This window comes from Chelon labrosus (genome assembly GCF_963514085.1).
Source record: "Chelon labrosus genome assembly, chromosome: 23".
Taxonomy (NCBI): Eukaryota; Metazoa; Chordata; class Actinopteri; order Mugiliformes; family Mugilidae; genus Chelon; species Chelon labrosus.
Window position 1 is genome coordinate 17,678,581 of NC_140356.1, and position 24,601 is coordinate 17,703,181.

Genomic DNA, 24,601 nt, shown 5'->3' on the forward strand with positions numbered 1-24,601 from the left:
GAGTAGTTTTGACTCATTACATGTAAGAAAAGCCACTAATATTACTAATGACTGTTTATATTGTGTCGCAACTTGAGGAAGCTACATAAAAACCATAATTCTTAATATCAAGTAGTATTTTTTAGTATTATTTTAGTATTTTAAAATATTTTTATGAAGGTATAATCTCTGAAAAGAAGTAAAACCTGCAATACTTAACTGCAGATTTAAGATAACATTAGCTACTTTCCCTGCTGTATTTGAAAAGTAAGCTTTGACACACCGCTATGGTAGTGTTGAGTTACTGGTTATTCCACATAAAGTTTTTAACTACTACAGAAAAAGATAACAAGATCTCTAAAGCTAATTTATCTGCTTTAACACCCACCTGCATACTGCAATAGACCCCATTTTGTGTTAGTAAACAGAATGACGTGTGTAGTGGGCGGGGCTTAGCTGGAGGCAAAGCAATCCACAGAATACGTTAGCTAACTCTGACTAGCAGATTGTGTAGGCTTGTTTTTCACAATGGTGGAAGAAATCGCGATTTTTTTTTTTTTAAATCTGAAAATGTACAATCACTCCACTCAATCCCCAAGACTGTGAGTGTAACTTGAAAAAGTTAACATTAAGGAACGGGATCTGATTGGCCGAGCAAAATGATAGAGAATCTGACAGGATTAGCTACTGGTTAACGGTTAACGGTCGGTACTTTTACACTTGGTTTTGACACTTCGGTATGTTAGTATTGAGTTAGAGATACTGCATTAATGAAGAAATAGCAAAGTTTAACCACCACAGGTAAAAATAATACCACGTAAACCAGTTACGGTACAAGCTACTTAGCCTAGCTTAGCAGAGTAACGTTAGCTTAACTGCTAAACGAATCTCTCTGGCTAAAGCTACCAAACAAAGACAGAAAACAAAAAGGTAGTTAAAATCAAACTTTAATATTTGTTGTTTTCACAATATATCTTTGGTCGTTTTTTAGTACAATTAAAACTTAAACACAGATTGACCTACACATTTAAACTGTTCTATATGTTCTACACATTCTTGTATTTGAGGTCACATTGGCTTCTAGTGGTTTCCTTTGGGACTCGTTATTCAACACTTTAATGGCAGATTCAAAGCTCGTTTCTGTAGTAATAAACACTTTTTGGCACGATAACGTCAAATATATTACAGTGTTCTGTCTTAACAGCTATAAAAAGGGAGCAGTCTCTTTGGAGCAGTACGTTGAGGTGCTTTTAAAAAACACTATAAAAAGTCAGAAAAGTCCAGGGACGACTTCATCACACACAGGTGCTGTACAGCGTCACTTTTTGGCTGATCTCCTCCAGGATGCGACGGGCGGTTCGCTCCAGCTGGGCCAGCTCTTCAGCTTTGGCCTCCAGGACTCGCTGATTAACCTCGTAGGAGCGCTCCAATTCTGAAAGCGCAACAGGAAGCAGTTATTCTCTATCTTATTTGATAAATTAATTATGTTTTTATGTGCAAAGTATGACACTGAAAAAAAAAAAAATGGCCACCTCCGAGTCTCTGCAGCTTGCTGGTGCTCTGGGCGAGCAGCTCTTTGGCCTCCAGTTGCAGTTCGTCCGCCTTTCTCCTCGCCTGCTGCACCGCCTTCCCTTTATCTTCCACCTGCCCCTCCACCAGCTCGAATTTATCTTTCACCTCGTCTTCAAACTCCTGCACATACAAACAAATAACACTGATGACAGCAGCAGCTAAAAATGACCCAAAAACAGTCTCAGAATCGATAAGTAAACGGTTGTTTGTGAGACCTGCTGCGCCTCCTCCGCGTTCTGTTTGGCCTGGTCGGCGGTTGCTGTCGCCGCCGCCTCCAGCCGGTTCATCTCCAGGTTGTCCTGTCTCAGGAGCCTGACCTCCCTCTCTAGTTGCAGCAGGCGCCCCGTGGTGTTACTGAGCTTCAGCTCCGACATTTCCGTCTCCAACTCCACCTGACACGCACACATTGAAAGACACGAAAATCCTGTGTGTCATTTATCCTCTGTAACCTTTTCTAAAATGTGAAAAACATAGTTTACACACATATCCTTTCATTTCCTGATTCTCCTCATCTGCGTCTTGTTATAGTTTGGATCACTTCTGCTGTCTGAGGTCATACTCACGGAGGTCAGCAGGTCCAGGGTGCCTTGAGTGTTGTTCTTGGCCAACTGGATGGCGTCCCTGGCGATGTTCTGAGCACGCTCAGACTCCTCCAGCGCTGCCTTCACTACATCTGCTGTCTTCTTCATGCTGGACGCCTCCTCACTGATGGAGAGACATACATCGTTTTCCAATATTTTTAAACCTTGAAGTTCTCTGTAATGTTATTGTAAAAAAAACTATGATGACTATCTAACTAACTATGAAGATAAAAACGTTTATCGATTGTTTGTTGTCGTGAAGACATCCGCCACCTTCTTTGCTTTCCTCGTCGTTACCTGGCAGCCTTGGCCTCTTTCAGCAGCGACTCTGCAGCCTGGATGTCCTCGGCGCTCTGACTGAGGATCGTCTCCACGCTGGTCAGGGTGCCGACCTTCTCCTTGATCTCCTTCGTCAGCTCCTGCAGCTTTTCCGGCGACGTCGGCATCTCCAGAGCCAGGACCTCGTTGGCCACGGCCTCGATCACGGACACATCCGCCTTCTCGTCTGAGGTACCAGAAATAAAACATTATCTTTGTTTTGTTACCAAAAACATGCATTTTGTTTTCAGTTACTCACTGGTGAGAAGGTCTCGTATCTCTTTGATGAGGTTGCGGAGCTGCTCGTTGCTCTTCTCCACTCTCTCTTTGCTCTGGTTGGATTTGACCAGCACCTCCATAGCGTTTATCTTGGCATCATTTGCGCGGATGTTGGCCTCCCACACCTGAGCACAAGCGAGTCCAGCAGATTTGCCCACGTTCACCAGGAGTTGCTTTTGGATTATGACAACTGCCCACTTACCATCCTGGAGAGCTTGTCCACCTCCTGCATAGCCGCTACGATCTCCTGGTCCAGCTTCTCAGCTGATTTGAGAGAAGTCTGAGAAGTGGTGACGACGCCTCCACACCCTTCTCCTCCACACCGAGGCGCCCCGTCCTCGCTGGCACAACCCAAACCACCGCATTGTGAGCAGTTGTCATCTTCAGCAGCAGCACCACACGTCTACAGAAAAACAATGAATACATACAATTATCAAAATGAATATTTAAAGGGTTTTGTCTTCTGCAGTTGTTCAGTGTCCCTCACCTTCTCACTGATTGGCGACAGGTCAAACTTATCCAGCTCTTTGGAGAGCTTGTCCAGCTTCTGTGTGTTTCTTTGGTGCTTTCGGTCAAATTCCCTCTCGCTGCTGCTCAGTTTTTCCTCAGTGGCTTTCCGTAATGCGGCAGACTGTTCCACTGTGTTGCCGGGATCGCTGGTAGAGGCTTTGGCGCGGAGTTCGGCATTCCTAGACTCCGTGTGAGCATCGGAAATGGTGGCCATTGCACCTAGAAACGGAATGGTTAGGGAGCTGGTTTTGTAATTTTTGATAAAAAGGAATGGACTCTAAATCTGCACTAAGGAGAAGTTTTAAATGTAAAGCCTTACGCTGATGATGTACTTGTTTCCCCACAAGGTGAAGTTTTAAATAAACTCACTGTGTCTCCCATCACAGCTTGATCATCTTCCCCCCCCCACCACCACCACCAACCATGGACTGTTTTCCCTTTTAGCCTCTGCTCTGGGAAGATCTTTTGCAGCATTAGAACCAGAACAACAAGGTTCTGTAACAGCTTCAGTCAAAGTCATATCCTACCGTGGATGTTGGCGTTCTTGATGTCGTGCACCTGCTGCTTCAGCTCCTGGACGGTCTGCTCCAGTTTTTTGGCCTCATCAGTCAGTTCGTCCAAGTTTGCATCAGTGGCGTTGGCGTCACTATGGAGAAGGTTCAAGCCATCCTCTGTCGTGTTCAGCTTCCCGTTGAGGTAGGACATCAAACCGCTGAGAAGACAATGAAACGGTGCTGAAAAGACGACTTTAACATGAACTGGCCTGTGTTTGCCTGTATGCTTACGTAATCTGATGCATCAGGTCCTGTATCTCCTCGAGCTTGACTGCTGCAGGATTGCTCTCGACTATGTCTCTGACCGCCTTGGCGTTTTTCTCCAGGCTGTCGATCAACTCTCTGTACGGCGCCGTCACCCCGACGGTCTGCAGCTCTGTCACTTTGTCCTCCAAGCGTCGGGTTTGGTTGGTTAGCTCGCCGACCACCGAGTCCCAGACGGCGAAGCACTGGTGGCAGGGCTCACAGGCGGGGAACTCACCCCGGTATCCCCTGGCACACTTGTCGCAGCGTGGGCCTGACACGCCCTCCACACAGGTACACTGTCCCGTAGCGCGATGGCACTGCTCGCTGGATATTCCCCGAGGGTCGCAGTCGCAAGCTTGAATAAGAGTGGGGGAAAAACAGCTTTTAAAATAAATAATTAAGTAGAAATCTCTTCCAACCCCATTTAGATTCTGGCAAATTGACAAATATTTGTGCAACATCCAAAGTTCTTTTAGCTCTACGTTTGGTCTCCACCTACCCCTGAGATAAAACCCTTTAGCTGCTGAATGCTACACAAATCTTTTCTGTTAGCTAAAATAAAGTAGCAAAGACCAAAACAATGAGCTAAAAGATGGTAAAACTCTAAAATTAACTGCAAAACGTCTCCATCAGAGGCAACAGCTGTTATTTCATTTGGAATCTATCCAGTGATTTGCTGTTTTCTCAACAAGTTACAACAATAAAAGTAAGACATAACTTCTGTTTTCCGCTATAAATGTTATGTGAGGTCTGTTACGAAGCCATTTTCACGTCTCCTCAGGGAAATAGACCTTATTTATTCTACTCCCATCACTTTCAGTAAATAAACTTAGACATGAAATGGACCTCGGAGGTCACGGTGATCCCTCGGGTTCGGGTCACTCCACTTCCCACCCTCCATAAAAAAAACCCAGAAGGAGGAGGAGATAGGATCGAATGAGTCACAAAGAAGGAATGGAAACTTTGGTTTAATTGTGTGATTTATGGAGCAGAAGCGTTTGAAGTTTCAGTTTCTGTTGCAGTGAAATATAACACCTATTAGGAGCCGGTGATCATAGGGTGGTAAAAGCTGCATACCAATAACACTCTCTAAATCACAGTGACATCTCAATCTGGCCATAAGAACAAATTCTTCCAACTTAGAAGGCTTTACTATCAGTACTCTGACACATAACAACCTACGACTCCCACACATTTCTCACTGAGAGGTCCAGCTGCTTCACCAGCTTGAGGGACCGTCAGGGAATGCGGCGGGAATAATTCAGGATTCCTGGCTCATCCGGGTGTCCGTCCATGACGAAGAACGGGATGCCTGGGAGTTTTCGGAGAACATCTGGTTCTCATGAGGGAGGAACGAGAGGTCATTCCCAGATCTGCTCCCTCTCCTGCCCTCTTTCTCTGAGGGCGAGCCAGTCACTGTGAGACCTTTCAGCAGTTTTGGTTTGGCGAACATTACGGCTTTTTCTGAGAAGCTGAATCCGAGCGCCAACCTGCTGTCAGGCAATCAGTGTCTGACCAAACAACTGGAAACTACTTTAAGTTATATGATACATAAACACACAAAGCACAAATGACTCAGACTTGAAATAGCTGGAAATGAAGTGATTCAAGTCGGTTTAAAAGGAAACTCAAGAAGATGATCACTGGAGTAAAACACTGACTGTGAGACTTTTCTAAGAATTTTTTTAACCTTACTGTCCTTCTTGTGTTGGAACATTATCCTGATCCTTTACAGGTTAGCAGTAGCATGGTTTTCGCTTTTATCTTACTCCAGTCATGCTGGTAATTTATTTCAGCTACTAAAGACACTAAGACAAGTGGAGGAAGCTGCAGTCTTGACTCATTTCTACTTGATATGACTCATTCCTTTATTTTCTTGTCTGCCTTTTCCATCTTTTCACTACAGGAACCTGGATTCCTCTACCATCATCATCCAAATTTGCATTCGAACCTCCTGAACATCCTTCCTTGCATCCATCAAGGCTATCGAAGGAAGGTATTTGTTTGTGAAATCATCTGTGGCCATGTTGTTGTCACTTTTATGTCCACTTGGGGACAGCAGAAACAAACCTCAGTTCTTAAATTTAAATGGGAATCTCTGGAGTCACACCTTCTAACCTCCTTACTCCCACTTTGATCTCCGTTTTGGGCTCCACCAACCCCAGACTGAAATATCTTTTTCTTTAGCTGATAACTTCATCTGTGGGTACAGTTTGAAGTACCTACAGAAACAGAGCTAATACATTAAAGGGGAACTACTGTTTTTTACAAGCTGGACCTTATTGCAGGCATAAAATACGATCGTTTAGTCTGCGTATATCCACATAGTGGGAGTGACTGGGGCACCGAAACGCTGCCTCTAAATAACGCATTACCTGCCGCGAAACTCGTTCATTTCAGCAATATTTTGCTAAGATACGCTAGTACTATTCCCCGTTGAGTCTGGAGTTACCTGTGATCATCATCCGAGGTCTGTAGATTGACCTACAGACCCCAGATGATGTCTTCTGACCTGGATGATGTCATCTCTGAGTGCCACACGCACCGGCGACGGTCGGCTTGTTTACCTGTAATTTGCTACTGCTAGTTTTTTGCAACATGGCTGAATATATTTCCGATTCTGAGGTTGTGGACGAACCATAGCGAACCAAATGCGTTATTTAGAGGCTGCGTTTCGGTGCCCCAGTCACTCCCACTATATGGATATACGCTGATCTAAATATCTCCCGAAGGAATACAAATGACACAAAAGTTATATGGGTGTGTAAACAATCGTAGTTTATGCCAGAAATAAGGTCCAGGTTGTAAAAAACAGTAGTTCCCCTTTAAGAGCGACAAGAGAGAAAACCAGAACAATGAACAGAAAGACGCAAAAACAAAAAACAAGTGTAATAAATTATTATAACCTCACCTCACTGAATTCTACTTTGTCTCAGTTATCAACACTTTTCTTTACTTCTTGTTCCCTCTTTCATTAAAGGAACTAAGTGGACAAACGCTTCCTGAGACATGTCCCCACCCTGAGTCTCTTTCCATGGATTTTGTTAATTAATAAACTTAGTTTATCTTTAGTTGCTTAACCTGTAAATATTTATCATAGCAGCTTTAATACTATTCCTTTCTGCTCTATTATGTTTTCAATGAACCTTTGTGTGTATATTTTGCATACAGGCGTCGACACCTTACCGTGACATTTGACCTTCGGATTGCCCCAGAAGAGCTCTTTGCACTCCCGGCAGGTCCTGCCTCCAAAACCGGGTCTGCACCTGCACTGTCCGGTGACCTACGGCAAGAGGAACACCCAGAATAAATCAGGTCAGGTCAAAGCTGCAGAATATGTTGTTTTATTTTCAGGAAATGCTCATTTAATTCCTTCTTGTCAAATAATACTGGAAGAAATAGTGCATCTGTTTGGAACTACTTTCTGCTGAGGATTGATATACATTCGCTAGAAGAAGAAGAAGTCGAAATAAAGGGCGACAATAATAAAATATTATCAGGCAGAAAGTTTTACCACACACTAATTCTGTGCGTTTCAAGGCTCTTCTTCCACATGCAAACACAATGGAGCTTTGTATTTTTCGTAGCCCCTTTCAGAAATATGCGTCTTCAGTTATTCCTCGGTGTATTCTGAGACTTCCTTCCTCCGATGGAGGGCGGCCAGTAAATACAGAAACCCAAATGTTTGTGTGCGGGTGAGTATGAGCACATATTCACTTCTTTTACATGCAGATTTGTGTGAGGAGCAGCTGGAGTCCATATATCAAATAAAAAAAAAAAACATAAAGAAATACACAAAAACAAGCTGCTGTGATTAAATGGGCGATGAGAGTGAGCGCTTGGGAAAATTTTCTTTGCCAGTCCCCACATTGTGTAAGAGAGAGTTTGGCAATAGCGTTGAGTGGAGAGATTTTGTGGTTCATTCAGTTATATATCATGTTTAGGGGGGTAAATTGGAGCAGCTGCTGCGACGCTAATGCAGGAGATGACGCGGGGACTTGCTGATTGACTCGGATGAAACGGGAAGTAGCCAACATCTGGACAATTACAACAGCCCAGGGCATGTTTAGGGTTCGGCATAAAAAAACAAAACAAAACTGGTGCTTCTCCAGTTTCAGAAGACAATGAGATGAATTCAGATCACAAACTTTGTGTTATAAAGTCTAAAATTAAGATTAGATGCAGTTTTATCTTCACAGAGCCTCACCTCATGGCAGGAGGATCCCTCGGAGTGGTCGGGGTCGCAGTCGCAGCGCTGGCAGCCCGTCCCGCCGGCGATGTTCCATGTGTCGGCGATGCAGCGGTCGCAGTTCAGTCCGGCGACGTTGGGCTGGCAGGGACACTGACCGGTGCGCTGGTCGCACTGACACTCGTCGGGGGACGAACAGGCCTGAGGTACGGTCCCCGCCGAGTAACACATGCACTCTGCACAGAGGAGGAGATGAGTTTGAACCAAAATGGAGGCAGCATTTTTTGAGTTTTGTATATTTTCTGTGACATTTGGTTTTCCTGCTTTTATTTTGTAACTTGTTCCTTGGTGTTTCGTGTCCTGCTTCACTTCCTGTGATCATGAGGGCGTGTTTCCTCCCTCATTAGTTTCACATGTGTCTCATTTACCCCTGATACCCCTGATGTCTGTTGAAGTTTTGGTTCAGCTCCTTGTTTACCTGAGTTCTTATCTTGTTTGGGTGATTTTTGGATCCCTCTTCCTACTCTGCAGCACTATTTGTTCCAATTCTGTAAGTTTTGTTTAAAGTTATTTTGTTTCCTGCTCCTGTCTCCCCTTGTGTCTAGCGTTTTGGTCCTGCCTCGCCGCTTTAAAATACTACTGATGAGCTTCATTTTTATTTTAAAAACCATGTACCTTACAATTTATAGACCAACAACCATTTTTCTGAGTCAAAAGTTGTGTTTTTATGTAGGAATTAAACCAAAAACAATTAAAACTAGATCCAACAGGCTGTGTCAGCATTTTCTGCTGACGTATCAACGTCAAGAAATGTTTGGGTTCGTTTAAAACGTCCCATTCGGGATCGAACATCTACTCACTCCTGCAGCTCTGCTGGGCAGCGTTGCCGTAGTAACCCAGCTTGCAGTGCTGGCACCCGTGCCCCTGGGTGTGGTGCAGGCACTTGAGGCAGGTGCCCGTGCGAGCGTCGCAGGACCCCGGGTCGTGCATGTCGATGTTGTTGTTGCACTGGCAGGGCATGCAGCGGCCGCCGGGCACCAGGGGGTTCCCGAAGTAGCCGGCGGAGCACTGGTCGCACCTGGCGCCTGGATGAAGAGAGGAGAGGAAACGACGTATGAAGGCGTGCGCGCTAATTACAGGGAATTGATCGTGAGGTGAAGACGTGACGATCTAAAAAACAAATAAATAAATAAAAAGCCCTCTGGGATGTTTAGGTAAAAACAAACCTATGAAGTGTTTGCATACCTTTGTAGCCGGGGCTGCACACACACACCAGCTGATTGATGTTAGCCAGGAGGTAACAGCTGTCTGCAAACTGGCGCCCGCTGCGGGGCCCGTCCGGACACATGCAAGGGCGGCAGTGGCCGCCTGAACCCAACTCCGGGTCACCGTGGTAACCGTCCAGACACCTGGAAGCATTCAAGGATGTCTTTGACTCAAGAACATTTTATCTGCTGGAAGGAACGAAGATCGTGATCCATGAAGTTGGAGGTGGAGACTGAAGCTGAAGCTTGACTGGAAGAACATCTTTAGCCTTAGAAACTCCTTTGACACCTTTTGTGGAAGTATCATTAAGACTAAAAAGGTCAGAAGTGACAGACGGTAGCTGTTTATACGTCGTACCTCTCACAGTGGTGTCCGGTGGTGAAGTCCCTGCAGCCCTGACACTCCCCGGTCTGAGGGTGGCAGTACTCGCTGTGGCCGTTGCACTGGCACGGTTGGCACTGAGGGAAGCCCCAGAAGCCCGGCAGGCAGTGGGAGCACTGGCGACCCGTGGCCCCCGGCACGCACTCGCATTGGCCGGTCGCCTCGTGGCAGAAGGCGCTCGCCGAGCCGCGAGAGTCGCAGTTGCAAGCTGGAAGCAAAATCAGGACTGTGAGAGAGATTCAAACAGTGAGATTTGTTTGTAAAGTTTATCGGCGGCGTCACTCACGTCTGCAGCCGGACGGGCTGAAAAGGAACGTGGCCGGGGCGCAGTGGTCGCAGTTCCTGCCGGCGACGTTGGGTCGACACTCGCACTGACCTCCGATGTGGTCACACACGGTGCTGAGAGAACCCTGAGGGTCACACTGGCACGCTGGGAGATAAAATAAGACGTATGAGGATTAAAAGAGTTTTGATTCTGATATAGTGACCTTTAAAAGTCAATAAAAACGGCACTAAACAAACTTAGACACACAGATTGAACTCAAAAAGGTGAAAAGACACAAAACTTAGGGAAAGAGAGAACAAACATCTTCAATGCGACACAAGATGAACTCAAAGGCACACAAACTAACCCCGAACCCGGGGACAAAAGACAGATGCAAACTCAAAACAACCCCAAAGAGACACAAGACAAGACAAAGATGGACCGATTGATTAAAGAATAACCTTAAAGAGAGACAAAATGACCTCTGTAAGACAAAAGACATCCAATGAGGAACACAATCTGACAGAAGACAAGCCAAAAGACGCCAAATTTATGGAGAAATCAAAACCAAAGGTTCCTGATAACAAATAAAACGCCCTCAGACTCAGTATCTGCAGCTCGTACCCATGGCTCCTTTGTGCAGCAGAGCGGAAACGCTGAAGATGTAGTCGTTACAGATGTCGGTCATGGGGCTTTTCACGACGCTCTGGCTGCTCTCCAGACATCGGTAGCGCTGGAACGTATCCCACGCTCCTTCGCCCTCGACCCCGTGGAACATGTCCAGCTCTCTGACCCGGGGCATCAGCACCAGCTAGAAGGAGGGTGGAGGGTGGAGGTTTCAGGGAGCAGTGTGGGAAGAACCAATCTAAAGTCTGAGCTCAAACCTCACCGGCTGAGGGCCACGTTTTAAGTTAAATCTGGTGCAGCGTAGACATTGAGAGCGGTACGTACGGAGTCGATGAGCGTGTACGGGTTCGTGATGTCCCTGACGGACGAGTAGAGAGGCAGGCTGAGACGGATCGTGTAGTTCAGTCCTTTCTCGAAACACACCGGCCTCACCAGCAACACGTGCCTGCGACGCAACACGGGAAGTCAGTGTATGCGTGTTTGTGTGCGTGTGTGGGTTTACAGTATGCGGCGGGAATGTGAGACGTTAAACAGCACCTGGATCCCGGTGGAAGAGAGATGGTCTGCTCGTCGCCGTTCTGGACGGAGTCGCTGCAGTGGCCGGAGTAGTTCGGAGGGTTGAAGACGGGACGCTCGACTCTCATGTTGACCTCCTCCCACTGCTGGGGCAACTGTCAACACACCATAGATTATATATTATTCCCTTATTTCAAGTCTTGTCAATGACGTAAGGGTTGTTATTCTTGGATTAGTGTTTCTGTTTGTTCTTTAGTCGTTTGTTCTTTTGTTCCTCTTCCCCTAGGGCAGAAACTTCCTGTCCCAGATAATCTGTCACCATCCTGTTTATCCTCTTTGTTAGACACTACGTTTGTCAGTTTTATTTGAATGATTATTATTGTTATAATTTATTGACTGTGTTACCTGTGGCTCGTAACGTATGAGGATGTCATAGTCCATGGAGTCTGGGATGTTGTCGATGTTGAACTCTAGGTAAGTTCCTTCCGGCACATTAACGAAGCCCATCCCAGTCCAAGTGGGACTCCGATCCAGAGGGTACGGCCTGTGTACCACTGTCACACCCTGACACAGAGAACAACAACATCACATCACAGCTACAGCTGGATATCTGAGTTAAAGTCAAGAATAAACAGACAGTGCAGCAGACACACTCACGGGTCCGTGCTTGGCGTCCTCGGCCTCGTACGTGTAGTGATCCAGAGCGATGAAGTAGAAGCCGGACTCGACCCGCTCGCAGCGGCGTCCAGACATGTGCTCCCTGCACTCGCACTGACCGGTTCGAGGGTCGCAGCTGTGGAGAGAGACGGGAAAATTACATGTATGCTGGAATTTGTATGTTTTTCCGGTTATTTCTACTTATAATCCACACACATGGAAAGTGACAATTGTCAGTAGCTAAACTTTATTCTCAGAGTTCTGAATTTATTTCGGAATTCTGTCTTAATTTTCAGAATTCTGTCTTAATTTTCGGAATTCTGACTTTATTCTCGGAATTTCAACATTATGACTTTTCGGAATTCTTTCTTAATTCCTGGAATTCTGTATTAATTCTCAGAATTCTGACTTTATTCTTGGAATTTCAACATTATGACTTTTCTGAATTCTGTCTTAATTCTTGGAATTCTGACTTTTTTCTCAGAATTCTGACTTTTTTGGAATTCTGCCTTAATTCTTGGAATTCTGACTTTCGGAATTCTGACTATTTTCTGAATTTCAACATTCTGACTTTTTTCAGAATTCTGTCTTAATTCTTAGAATTCTGACTTTATTCTCTAAATTTCAACATTCTGACTTTTTTTGGAATTCTGTCTTAATTCTATGAATTCTGACTTTTTTTCCAGAATTCTGTCTTAATTCTTGGAATTCTGACTTTATTCTCTAAATTTCAACATTCTGACATTTTTTGGAATTCTGTCTTAATTAGGGATGTCCCGATCCGATCACGTGATTGGAAATCGGGGTCGATCACGTGGTTTCAGACTCGATCGGAATCGGACGTTACATCCCGATCAGGGATCGAATATATATATATATATATATATATATATATATATATATATACGTATATATTTATATTTATTCTCATTATTTTTTTTATCAGATCTATAATATTTCAAAACAAATGGGAAAAATAACAGCTTAGTATTTGCTGTTATGTGGTGGTACAGAGTCAGACCGTCTCAACTCCACACAGAAACAACGTATGCGGCATGACATCACTTTGGATCGGATCGGGACTCGGTATCGGCAGATACTCAAAATCAAATGACTCGGACTCGGACTCGGGGGCAAAAAAACCTGATCGGGATATCCCTAGTCTTAATTCTATGAATTCTGACTTTTTTCGGAATGCTGTCTTAATTCTTGGAATTCTGACTTTTTTTTTTTTAGAATTCTGACTTTTTTCTCAGAATTCTGACTTTATTCTTTAAATTCTGTCTTAATTCTTGGAATTCTGAGAATTTGTCTGCCCATTACACATACTTGTTGTTGAGAGCGCCACCCTGGTCGCAGTCACATGGTCTGCAGCCGTCCCTGTCATGGGATAGACCCCAGTGCTGTGGCTGTAGATTGAAAACCAAAAGAAAACTTCAACAGAAGTTTGTGAGACAAACACAGATCGAGTCGGACAGTTGTGTTTGCATCCGTACCGCGCACTGATCACAGTTGCGTCCGTCGACTAGCCGTTTGCAGAAGCAGCTTCCTGTGACCCGATCGCAGGAGTTTGGTCCTTGCAGCGTTCCCAGAGGGTTACAGGTACATGCTGCCAAAAAAAAACAAAACACAATGAAACAATGAGGCAGCAGATTCATCTGCGTCAGTCTGTCTGCTGTATGTTTGTTTATATGCTGTGTGTGTTCAACAAGTTTGTATTTTATGTTCTAGAGGAATTCACCTCAGAATACCTTATAATTCGCTCATAAAAAATGCAATTAGAGCAGATTTAATTGGGTTTTAACATACACATAAACCATTTTAATAGTGTGCTTGAAGGAATCCAAGGTGCAAACAAATGGGGGGATTTCAAGCAGCCAAACAATCTTTATTAATCAGATGCGTCTCAGTTTCACACTCACTATGTTGAAATATATCTAAATGTGACTTACGCAGGCAGCCGTCCGGCCCTTGTCCCAGCCCGTAGTGTCCCTGTCGGCAGTTGTCGCAGCGCTCTCCCTCCACGTTGGCTTTGCATCGACACTGACCCGAGATCATCCCGGCGGCCACGTCTGTTCGTGAGTCACACTTGCCGCCCTCCAGCGAGCCGGTCGGGTCACAGTTACACGCTGGGGAGACATGAAAGATGACACTGGATTAAACCGCGTGGACACACGAAGGCCGGTTATTCAGATAAAATGTGACCAGACGAACATACTTTGGGAGATTATGAGCAAATTAAATGTTTTCACAGAGAAATTAAGGTGCACTTGCATACGACATAAGTATTTGTACTCTAAGTATGAAGAACATATAAATTTCATGGCCGTCAGACTTCTTGCAAGAAGAAAAACATAAAATAACAATAGCTTATAAACCAAAAACTTATTTGTGGGTGAGACTGTAAAAAAGATAATGTCAAGTAAAGAGCTGAAATATCAGTGTGTAATTTAAAGTCCTGTAAGAAGGTGGTTAGATTTAATTTTACGGCTCTATTTCCATTCCAGCACTTAGCCTGTAATTACAATCACTCTGTAGACGACTACTTTCTGCTCCTCCACTACAAAGGTCACAGCTCCAGATGGTGCTCCTCTGAGTTTGTAAGGAGCAAAAATGCCTTTAAACGCATGTAATGGGGGATCGTGACGAGAGGTCGGAGGTCACGTAGGGCGCACGCGACTCACGTTCGCAGACGTTGGGGTCCCTCAGGTCTCTGTTGGGGTGCTGGTAGAAGAAAGGCGCACACTGCTCGCACTGTCGGCCCACCGTGTTGTGCTGGCAGTCGTCGCACACGCCTCCGCTCACGTTCCCGGTCGTCATGTACACGGCGAGGTCGAAGTGACACGACGTGGCGTGTTGGTTGCACTCGCACTCTGAGAAGGAACGGAAGCAAGTCAGGGACGTACTCCTGGATCTCATTTGATTTTAAAAATGATGTACATACGTCTTGTCTTCTATACCTGTATGTGATCTGCCAGTTATCTTGTTTGATCGAACTACTGTTTAATGTGTAAATGTTAAATTTATATGTTTTGAAGCTCCAAAAATCAAACATATTTGATTAAAGAAATGAATGTAGTCTGATACATTGAACTTTTATGAAAGTAATTAAGCTAATTCATCTTTGGAAAGCTGTTTTAGAAAAGTGTTATGGCTAGAATAGACAAGAAACAGCTAGCTTAGCTTAGCATAAAGACTGGAATTAGGGGGAAACTGCTAGCATAATTTGACTAGCTACTTGAAAACAATAAAAACTTCATTTCCAGTCTTTATGCTAAGCTAACCAACAAATGTTCTCATACAGTACATATGTCAAACTATTATTTTAAATGGAAATAAACAAAATTCAGCTTTCTGATTTGTGTTCATGCTCTTACTCTTGCAGGCGTGGGTGTTTCGTCCCTCTGCAGGTCTCCAAGGCAAGTCGTGGTAAAAGTCTTGGCAGCGCTCGCAGTTCAGTCCCTCAGTGTTGTGATTGCACACGCAGCGGCCGTGGACCTGCACACACAAACAAGTAAATAATGCATTTTTAAAAAGCTTCACACAAGGCCTTATCTCTGTCATGTTCTCTCTTCTTCTGCAGATGTTTGCGCTTTCGACGTACCATGCCCTCAGCCACCGTCGGTGCCCCGTCGATCGGAGCGCACTCGGAGGCGTGGCCGTAGCAGAAGCAGTTCCCCCTCACGACCATGTCAAAAAGGGCATAGTAGTACTTCTCCGTCACCTCGTCGCGGGAGTCGAGCAGGTTGTCGCCCAGCGTGTGGAGCTTCATGAACTTCACTCGGAGGTTGGTGATCTTCAGCATGTCTGCACGCACACAGGAAGTTAGATAGTTATTCCTTGCAGTGCCTTGCTAAAGGGCATCTCTGCATCTGTTTCATTCACTTTAAAGCAGCAGTTTTTACTTCAGTGTTAATTCCAAATCCTTTATTTGTGCATTATGTGGTAATGTGATAACATCGCCTTGTTTCTTTTACTTTCAGGTCATTTTAAATGCATTAGCTTAAAGTAATCACAAAGGATGTGCAATGGAGTTTTCGAGGTTCAATATGACGATTGGTGATTTATTTGTCTAATGGAGGAGAGATGTCGTACAAAGTGAGTTTCAGAGCTCAAGGATGCCGCTGCAGTTCCTCACAACCCACAGAGTTTTTAACCCACAGTTAAAATGACTCCTTTCCATGTGCGTGTGATCGAGGAAGTGAGCGCCTCGGTTTGGATGTAGGTGAGTGTACAAAGTCCGGGTCGCTTCCACATGTGAAATTCTTCCCACTCCTGCAGCTCTGCTACAGGTAGCTGGATGACGGACGGCTAAACTAGAAGTTACTGGAAATCCTTTTCAGTTTTGTGAAAAGCTAATTGTGAAACAAATATATGTATTTTAGATGGAAAAATAGTCTTTGTCCAGGGGCTCACAAGCCCAAAAAGTTGAGAGCTTCTTATCTTCAAAGTTTCTGAGACCAAAAACACAATGAGAGAAACTTTTTTAACATTAATCATATTAAGATGTTGCTTACTCTGTATCCTCAGGCTGTAGGGGTCATCAATCTCAAAGGCGGGGTCCAGCACCCGAAATATAACCTGTGAGAGAAAAAAAATAAAGGAAAGAAAGTGTTAAAAACCAAAAACATTTAAAATAAACAAATGTTTATGTGCATTTTCTATAAAACATAAGCGACTCACTTCTCCCTCCGTGGATGGTTCGATGTCTGAGTAGCGGGAGTCGCAGACGATGTTGTCCACTTTGACCATCGGGCCCGAGGAAACTCCAGGGAAGGACGACTCGCAGTCGTAGGCGAAGTAACGGTAAACCTGCCACGTCCTCCCAAAGTCCATGGACCGCTCGATTACCATGGCAGCCGGGCGAAACGTCTGCGAGCGGATACAGAAGAGGTCACGTTCTCATATTCTCAGACAACAGGATAACTCACGTCTTGGTGTTAAATGTGGATAAACACTAATCTGACCCTTGTATATGTTTAAAAGCGTAAGGGTGGAGGCTGATCTTTCCTGGTATGTATCCAAAGAAAAAACAGGATGGGTATGTTTCATGTGTGTGTTTTGAGTGTGATGTAGAGCTGCAAAGTTGACGAGAGGCATGACTACAGCTGGCCCCCATCAAAGCCAACCAGCGTTGAGAGGCGAGCAGTAAAGTCTTCCGCTCATTCCTCCTCCTCCTCTTCTTCCCACCGCTCCCTGGAGACCGATTTTCAACGCTCCTCCACCGCCACAGCTGTCCGACGCTGTGTTTATCTCCGTGCCGTGGGTATGGCGGTATTTATGTGGTGTATATATACTGTATACATACGTATGCGTGTGTTTGTGTGAGAGAAAACAGACACCTTGAAGGTCATGATGAGGTGAGTGAAATGAAACTCGGCCTCCAGGTCCAGCTGGATGGTCGCATTCTCCACACCTGCAAGAAGAAAAAGGAAACGCAGCCAAACAGGAAATTAACAATTACGGTCCTTTCAGTTGTAAAAATTCAAAACACACACTCTGCACTGACTTTCTCACAACATACAGTACGCTCAGCGCTTATTGTTTCTGCAGCCGAGTCAGCTTCGTCTCAGGCAACGCCCAGCTCCAGTTCTGGATTGTGTTCAACCCAAATCATCTTCTGTCTTTTATAACAGATTTGAATGTTGGTGCAGGAGGTAGAAATAATATTCTAAATTATTTTCAACTTCTACTTTTATGTTAGAAGGTTTTCTTATTTAAATGAACCAAAAACATTTTAAATATGTTGATGATGTCCCACACAGTTTTAAAACTAATAATTTAAGAAGTGTCTGAGCAGATACGTCAAACACAACCCGAAACACTAGCAAGCTAATGTTACCTCTGTCAGTTAGAAAGGTCAGTTAGCTAATGGTGTAACTTTTGTTACAACTAACTAAATTTATGTTAAAATCTGTTTTAGAAGACTTAGTTTAAAGTTTTCATGTTTAATTGATTATTAAACAGCAAGCACCAAGCGCTAGCAAGCTAATGTCAGTACTGTGAATTAGCTTGTTCCGTTAGCTGCATAACAGTGCAGTTGCTGGGTGTTTGTAACGGTTAATCTCCACTTAAGAGACGACTTTAGGAGATTTGATTTAAAGTATTTAATTTAAATAATTGCTAAACAACATTTTTTAGAAGTGTCACGGCAGATACATCAAACACTAGCAAGCTAATGTTAGCTCTGTCAGTTAGCTAGTTCAGTTAGCTAATGGTGTAACGTTTGTTACAACTAACTAGTAGGCCTAGTTTAAGGTTTTCATGTTTAACTGATTATCAAACAACAAGCACCAAACGCTAGCAAGCTAATGTTAGTAGACCTACTGTGAATTAGCTATTTCTGTTAGCTACGTAACATTGCAGCTACTAAACGCTTATACCGGCTGTTATTTTAGAATCTGTTTTAGGAAACGTAATTTAAAGTTTTCAGATTTATTTAATTATTAAACTGCATTTTGATCAAGTGTCACATCGGATATGTTGATGACATCATGCTAGTTTTATCAGTTAGCTACTTAGCAGTGCAGTTCATGAGTACTAGCTAACAGCTGATCTCAATTTAAGAAACTGCTTTTTGAAATTTAATTGAAAGTTTTTAAAGTTACATGATTGTTAAACGATACTTTTAAGAAGTGTCATACCAGATATGCGGAACACAACTCAAAACACTAGCAAGCTAATGTTCTCTGTTAGTTAGCTAGTTCAGTTAGCTAATGGTCAAACGTTTGTTAACTTTTTTGTTAAAATCTGTTTTAGGAGACATAGTTTAAGGTTTTCATGTTTAACTGATTATTAAACAGCAGGCACCAAGCTATAGCAACCTAATGTTAGCTCTGTAAGTTAGCTAGTTCTGTTAGCTACATAATGCTTGAAACAACTAACTCCCATGTTAGAATGAGTTTTCAGTATTAAGTATTATTAAACAGTAGCCTATTTTAATAAACAGTGTAGTGCTGTGTGTTTTAATTTAGCAAATCTCCATTCATAAACTTCTTAAAACCAGGATATAGTTCAAACTTAACAACAGCAACTCTGGAGCCAACATACAAGTGGAGGACAAGAGTGAGGGGAATTAGGAAATCCCAAGTGACGCCATTGTGTGTCTGTAACTTCCTGCTGTATCAGAGCTATCTACACTGCTGCTGCCTCTATGACTCACATCTCTGACAGATTCCCACCACTCTGCAGGGACACTGTGTGCATGTGCAGCGCTTGAATGTTGGAGCAGGATTCGTTGGTCTGCATGGAAATCTGCTGTAATGTGTTTGTCTTTTTTGAGGGAACTCATTGTTTTCATTTCATGGTAACCATTAAAATGCAATGGTTTGTCAGCTTAACTGGAATGGATGTTTGATGGGACCAACCCAACACAACCACACTGTATATTTAAACTAGCGAGGAATCTGTTAGCAGTGTGCTACACCCGTCAACTAGATTAGTGTTTATTTATATCACAGGAGACACAGGTAAACTTCCAGCTGTGGTGAATGTCTTTTGGTCTTTAGCTGAACGTTGTGTCCGGCAAAACACGTGACTGTGAACTGGGCAGACAGCCTCCTCAAAACATTTTGTCATTCCCTAGTGACTGAGGCTTTCTTTAAACGTTCTCATTTGTATTGTGCAAAATATGCCTCTCAGATAGGACTGAACTTTGGAAAAGAATCTGCATAAATAATCCTTAATATGTGCCGAAGATGTTTCCAGAAGGCTTCTTTAAGTTAAGGATATAAACTTGAGCAATCGTTTCAATAAAAAAACTAAAAAGAAGGAGCAACCGTGATTGATAAGTGGATGAAAATATCTTATAGATCAGAGGAATCATTCATATTACAGTAGAACGGTAAAATCAATCCCTGGTTTCGCTGTGAATTTCCTTCCTGTTTGAGTAGACGACGGTAGAAAGAGGGAAACATGATTACAGATCCTCAAACGGCTCTCTCATCTTACACTTCCTTTCTTTCCACTCTAAAGTCCTGTGTGATGACCCACATCTGTTTCCCACCTGCACACCTGTTCTCCTCTGCACACCTGTAAGCCCCGCCCCCACTCCCCCATAGACTCTCCTGTGATTGGCTGCAGTCAGTGGCTCTGTGATCTCTTCTCCTAGTCATTACTGAGCCCATGAGTTCCCATGAGAACAGCCTCAGTGGGCGCTCACACGCTTATGAACTTCTTCTCTTTTTATCTCGAGAACGAACCCCCCCCCCCCCCCCCCCCCCCCCCCATTGTTTCTCAGGTGTGCTTCCTGCGTCTCTCACCGTTCTCCGACTGCCACCAGGTCTTGAGGCGGTTGGGGGCGAAGGTGGTGACCACGTTCTCGATGGTGTGGCTGTTGGGGTTGCTGGCGGGGTAGCCGTCCGCGTCGTACATCTCCCTGGAGTCGCACAGGAAACATTTCTTCTCCTCCTGAAGGCCGGGAAGTGATAAAGGGTCAACGCACCGTACGGTTTATGAGACTTCTGCTTGCACCGATAAACAGTTTAGACACAGAGAAAACAACTTGTTTATTCACTACTCTTACTACTACTTATCCTGGACCGTCCCTTGAAACCGCTGACAGGAGAAGTAAATAACGTTGACCAACTTGAGACAATTCAATGTTCTGCTGGGAAACTTTTGGACCTGGCATTCATTAATTCATTGGTGTGGATGTTACTTAGACATGTAGCACCCACCTAGACCAGACCAGTCACCCCCACCCCATAGCAATGACACTCCTTGATGGCAGCAGCCACAAAAACGTGAAGAACAGCAAATCCTCCAGATTCACTAGATCCCAAACTGATCAAGTATCTGTGGGATGATCCACAGAGGCCCCTCCCCTCAAAGGCCCCCACTCCCAACATTCAGTTGCCAGACACCACAGGACACCCTCAGAAGGCCCATGTCCATTCTCTGATGAACCTCCACAAGGGAGACCTGCACAATATTAGGAAGGTGGTCATAATGTTATGTCTGATCTGTGTATATCTCATTTTGTCAACAAAAGTAAAGCCCAATTCAGTTTCCTGTCCAAAAAGAAACAAAGAAAAGCAGCAAAACTTGACATTTGTAGGGTGGAACTAGTGATTTTTGGCTTAAAAATAACTTGTTGATCAGTTATAAAACAGCTGCCAAATAGTTTTAGTCCTTGTGCCAACTGTACAGTGTTCTGGCGGGGATGTTAGATTCCTAAACTGTTTTTAATCTGTTCAGTTATATACAATTCTCAGAAACATTTTAAGCCTTTTGTTTCCATTAGCCTGAGACAGAAGTAGTTAGTTTCTACGTTTAACGTTTTAATGGCTGAACTGGAGTAAGTTCAGAGGAAGCTTCAGATTAATGCCCATCAGCAATCACATATGGGCACATATAGGTCAGGGCGTCCAGATGTGTCCATCCGTCTGTCTGTCTGCATCTGTTTAATAACCCATTCACTGCCTCTGGCATCTTCACAGATGCTTTGGCGCGTACACAAACTAAACTGCGGTTCACACACTGTCAGGCGACACAGTATTACAGAATGTGAATAAACAGAATGGGTTTCTCAATTTCACAGAGCTCCGGGCCAACTACGTCTGTGTTGAAATGTGAGCGGAGTCTGGATAAGTGGCGCCACTTAGCAGTGTGTTTTCGAGTCGAGGGAACTTCCTTCCCTCCTTGTACCGACGCTCATTCTTGGGGACTGTGCTCATCCTCAGAAAAAGGGTCCCGCAGTGTGTCATGAAAACACCATTCACGCTCGAAACTCACCAAAAGGGTGTTTGATAAGAAGGAGAATATCCTCTAGCTCGCCCCCCACCACCACCCACCGCCCCCGGCCCATATGCACACAGGGCAGGGATTGTGAGGCACACAGTGCTTTTATTGTGGAGGGGAATGTCTGAACTCCCACTCGAGACAAGACAGCAAGCAGACGCTGCTGCATGTGCACGCTCCCACACACGGACACGACAACACGATTGGTTCATCTCAGGTTTTTATCGACGTAGATGAAATCAATCCTCGCACGTTTAACGAAGCTTAATTTGTTCAGCCGCAGCTCTGGCGTTAAACCGACACTCCCAAGAATTCACCGTTACAGAAGTGGCATCTTCAAGGCCGATAGTCATGCTACAGTTTAGATCGCTGACCCACTTTCTGTCATGTGCATCGGCCGACTCCTCAGCAAATCAGCTTATTGAATCAAAACAGTTTAAAGCAAAGACACTGGCAGAAAAATACCATCAGAAGGACAAGGAAACGGCTTCGCTTTAATTAAGTATAACTGTTAAATGTTGTGTAGATTACTGTGGAAGCAAAATGGAAGCACGAACATAAAATAACTCACATTTGTGTATGTGTGTGAGTGTCTGATGATTTTCTTTGAATGAAACTCCAAATAACCGTTTAATTTACGACTCACATGTTCAAGTGACACGTTTCTTTAAACTACTCTAAGTTTATTTATCTTTCTGAAAAAGAAGCTGAGTGTTTGGGTGAAACACAAAAGCTGAAAGCATCCAAAAGACTTTTAACATCCAAAAACGACAAGCTGAAACAAAGGCAACTTGACTCGTAGAGTTTCTTGAAGGCGTTTAAAGACAGATGGTGGAGTTGAGGTTTAAATCAGAACATCTGTGGATGTCGTCCATCTGAAAATCACAAGACTGGTGTCTATTTATGGCCACATACTTATATCTGTAGCTGGAGAAATATGTTTTAATCCTGTTTTCTTTTGCTCTAGGTGTGAACAAGGGTGAAACATTTTTTTGGGGGACTGCTGTAGATTGATGGCAAGAAGGATTTTCCAATTTGACACAGACCGTCTGTCGGTTTCGTCTAAAATGCGGATGCAGTTGTCTTCAAATGAGGTATAGGTGGACAGCTGAACTGAAAACCTGGATGCAACGTCTTCAAAAATACCCTAAAAGTCCAGTTCCCCTTGTTTCAGCTTGTTCTTTTGGATATATCGTGACCTGGATGATCTGGATAGTCACATTTTAAGCTCCTTTACCCAGATACCATGTATAAAAACATACTTATCAAAAAGCTGGTGCGTTCAAGTGCAGGACAGTGATTAAGTACATTTCCAAACCGTACTCCAGACCTTAAGGTTTCCACATATCATGCTGTTTTTGGAAACCGTCCACAGCTCACCCTGCTGATACCCAGCTGCCTCAACTGTATTTTATATTTTATGTTTCATGTTCCAGGTTTCCAGCTCCTTTCCCCTCTTACCTCCAGATGTCCCACGATGCAGAACTGCTCCGGCTCGTTCAGGCCGCAGGTGGAGGAGGCGGTGAGTTTGTGCGCACGGCCGATCAGGAGGTCACCCGTGGCTGGGTAGCAGCTGCCCTCCGTGCAAACATCCCCAAACTCCGGCACCAGCGCCCTGACAGGACACCACAGGGCTGCAGGGAGGAGAACCGCTGTCAGACTTTAAATCCTCTCACACAGCAGCAGAGAGAGAGTGTCTTATTTTTGTTTTAATTAGGAAGCAGAGAAGTTTATTTAACTACGCAGCCGTGGGAAACACATAGAAAGGTTTCTGGAGCAGCTTCTTGGCACTGATTCATCTCCATTATGGGGGAATAATAGTTTGCATATGGCTCTCATTACATGTGTAGCTGCTGTAGAGCTGAAATGTCAGAGCAAACATTAAAAAAAAAAGTCTTCAAATGAAATCTTTAACTCACCCAGAGAGGTTAAAATGTGGAGTGTGAGAGACATCTCCAACTGCGGCGCATTGACAAGCTCTTCCGAGACGTTGACGGCTCCTACAGCAGAGAAGTGTGTGTGCAGATGTGCGAGTGTGTGAGTGTGTGTGTGTGTGTGAAGTTTGAGGGAGTTGCCTCGTAGAAAGTCCGCATCCCACCAAACAACTCCACCCCGCTGTCTGCAGAGCGCCACACACAGCTGTGGGAAACGAGCGCACCCTCTGCTGGCAGCACGGGACACAGCTCCTTCATCACACTCTGAATGTGTCATAGTGTTCATCAGAGGTGTAGGCTTACATCTCTATCTTGCAGTCAAAAAAATAATAATACATAAATAAATAAATAAATAAAAGCCTTAAAATGTACTAAACAAAAACATAAAAGTAATATTTATGCAAGAATTGCCCTTTTCAAGCTAATATAAGATTAGATTAAAACTGTAGCTGCTTCATTTAACTATTCTGCATTTGTTAGTTGTCTTTTATTCTGTAATATATATATAAAAGTACAGTGCTACTATCTTAAACTATACTCATTCACTATGTTGCCTCCACGTAACAAGATCAGGTCACTTCATTATATTATGAAACAGTTAATCCTGTGTCGTGACTGAAAATAAAAAGACGAAACTATAAAGTTTGTCTTTTTACGGTCATACTTTGTGATCATTGGACGCTGACACACTGACAGCAACCTGTGTAATAAATGAAAATAAAATTGGGGTATTTTCTGTTAATTATCTTTGGAGTTCATCTTTAATTTTATCTCTATAATCTAAATTATGTTTTTCTTATTATAGGAAAGTTTGGTTGGACATACTACAGGACTTCATTCACATTATTGCACCTTATTAATCCTTCCTATGTATATAATATATATTTACTTCCGTTTCTATTTCTTGTACATTTGTTCATATGACGATTTTGTACATTTTCTGCTCACTATTTTATTTAATTTTACTAGATTTTTACTTATAGTTT

General features: G+C 43.8%; 1 protein-coding gene across 1 annotated transcript; it reads right to left on the reverse strand.

The window, feature by feature from the left end:
- Positions 1-908: 908 nt before the first annotated feature.
- lamb1b (laminin, beta 1b) lies at positions 909-23,861 on the reverse strand. The gene is made up of 33 exons (XM_084573139.1): positions 23,601-23,861; positions 23,143-23,315; positions 20,202-20,349; positions 17,283-17,356; positions 16,624-16,812; positions 16,458-16,521; positions 15,545-15,747; positions 15,318-15,438; positions 14,625-14,813; positions 13,893-14,069; positions 13,437-13,549; positions 13,270-13,349; positions 11,941-12,076; positions 11,689-11,847; positions 11,305-11,438; positions 11,092-11,212; positions 10,765-10,951; positions 10,162-10,305; positions 9,852-10,083; positions 9,474-9,637; positions 9,089-9,313; positions 8,247-8,464; positions 7,226-7,322; positions 4,025-4,394; positions 3,767-3,951; positions 3,217-3,458; positions 2,932-3,132; positions 2,710-2,854; positions 2,430-2,637; positions 2,115-2,256; positions 1,767-1,943; positions 1,512-1,671; positions 909-1,411 (listed from the first exon to the last, which is right to left on the reverse strand). Exons 1-33 carry the CDS (start codon positions 23,632-23,634, stop codon positions 1,275-1,277), a joined length of 5,349 nt encoding a protein of 1,782 aa, XP_084429265.1. The 5' UTR covers positions 23,635-23,861; the 3' UTR covers positions 909-1,274.
- Positions 23,862-24,601: the final 740 nt, after the last annotated feature.

Excerpts from the sequence above, each read along its gene's own strand:
- lamb1b (XM_084573139.1), bottom strand. The coding sequence starts at position 23,634 with ATGTCTCTCACACTCCACATTTTAACCTCTCTGG. Across the intron at positions 20,350-23,142 it reads GCATCGTGGGACATCTGGAG|GAGGAGAAGAAATGTTTCCT; the intron begins GTAAGAGGGGAA and ends CCCGGCCTTCAG. Across the intron at positions 11,213-11,304 it reads TCTCTTCCACCGGGATCCAG|GCACGTGTTGCTGGTGAGGC; the intron begins GTGCTGTTTAAC and ends GTTGCGTCGCAG.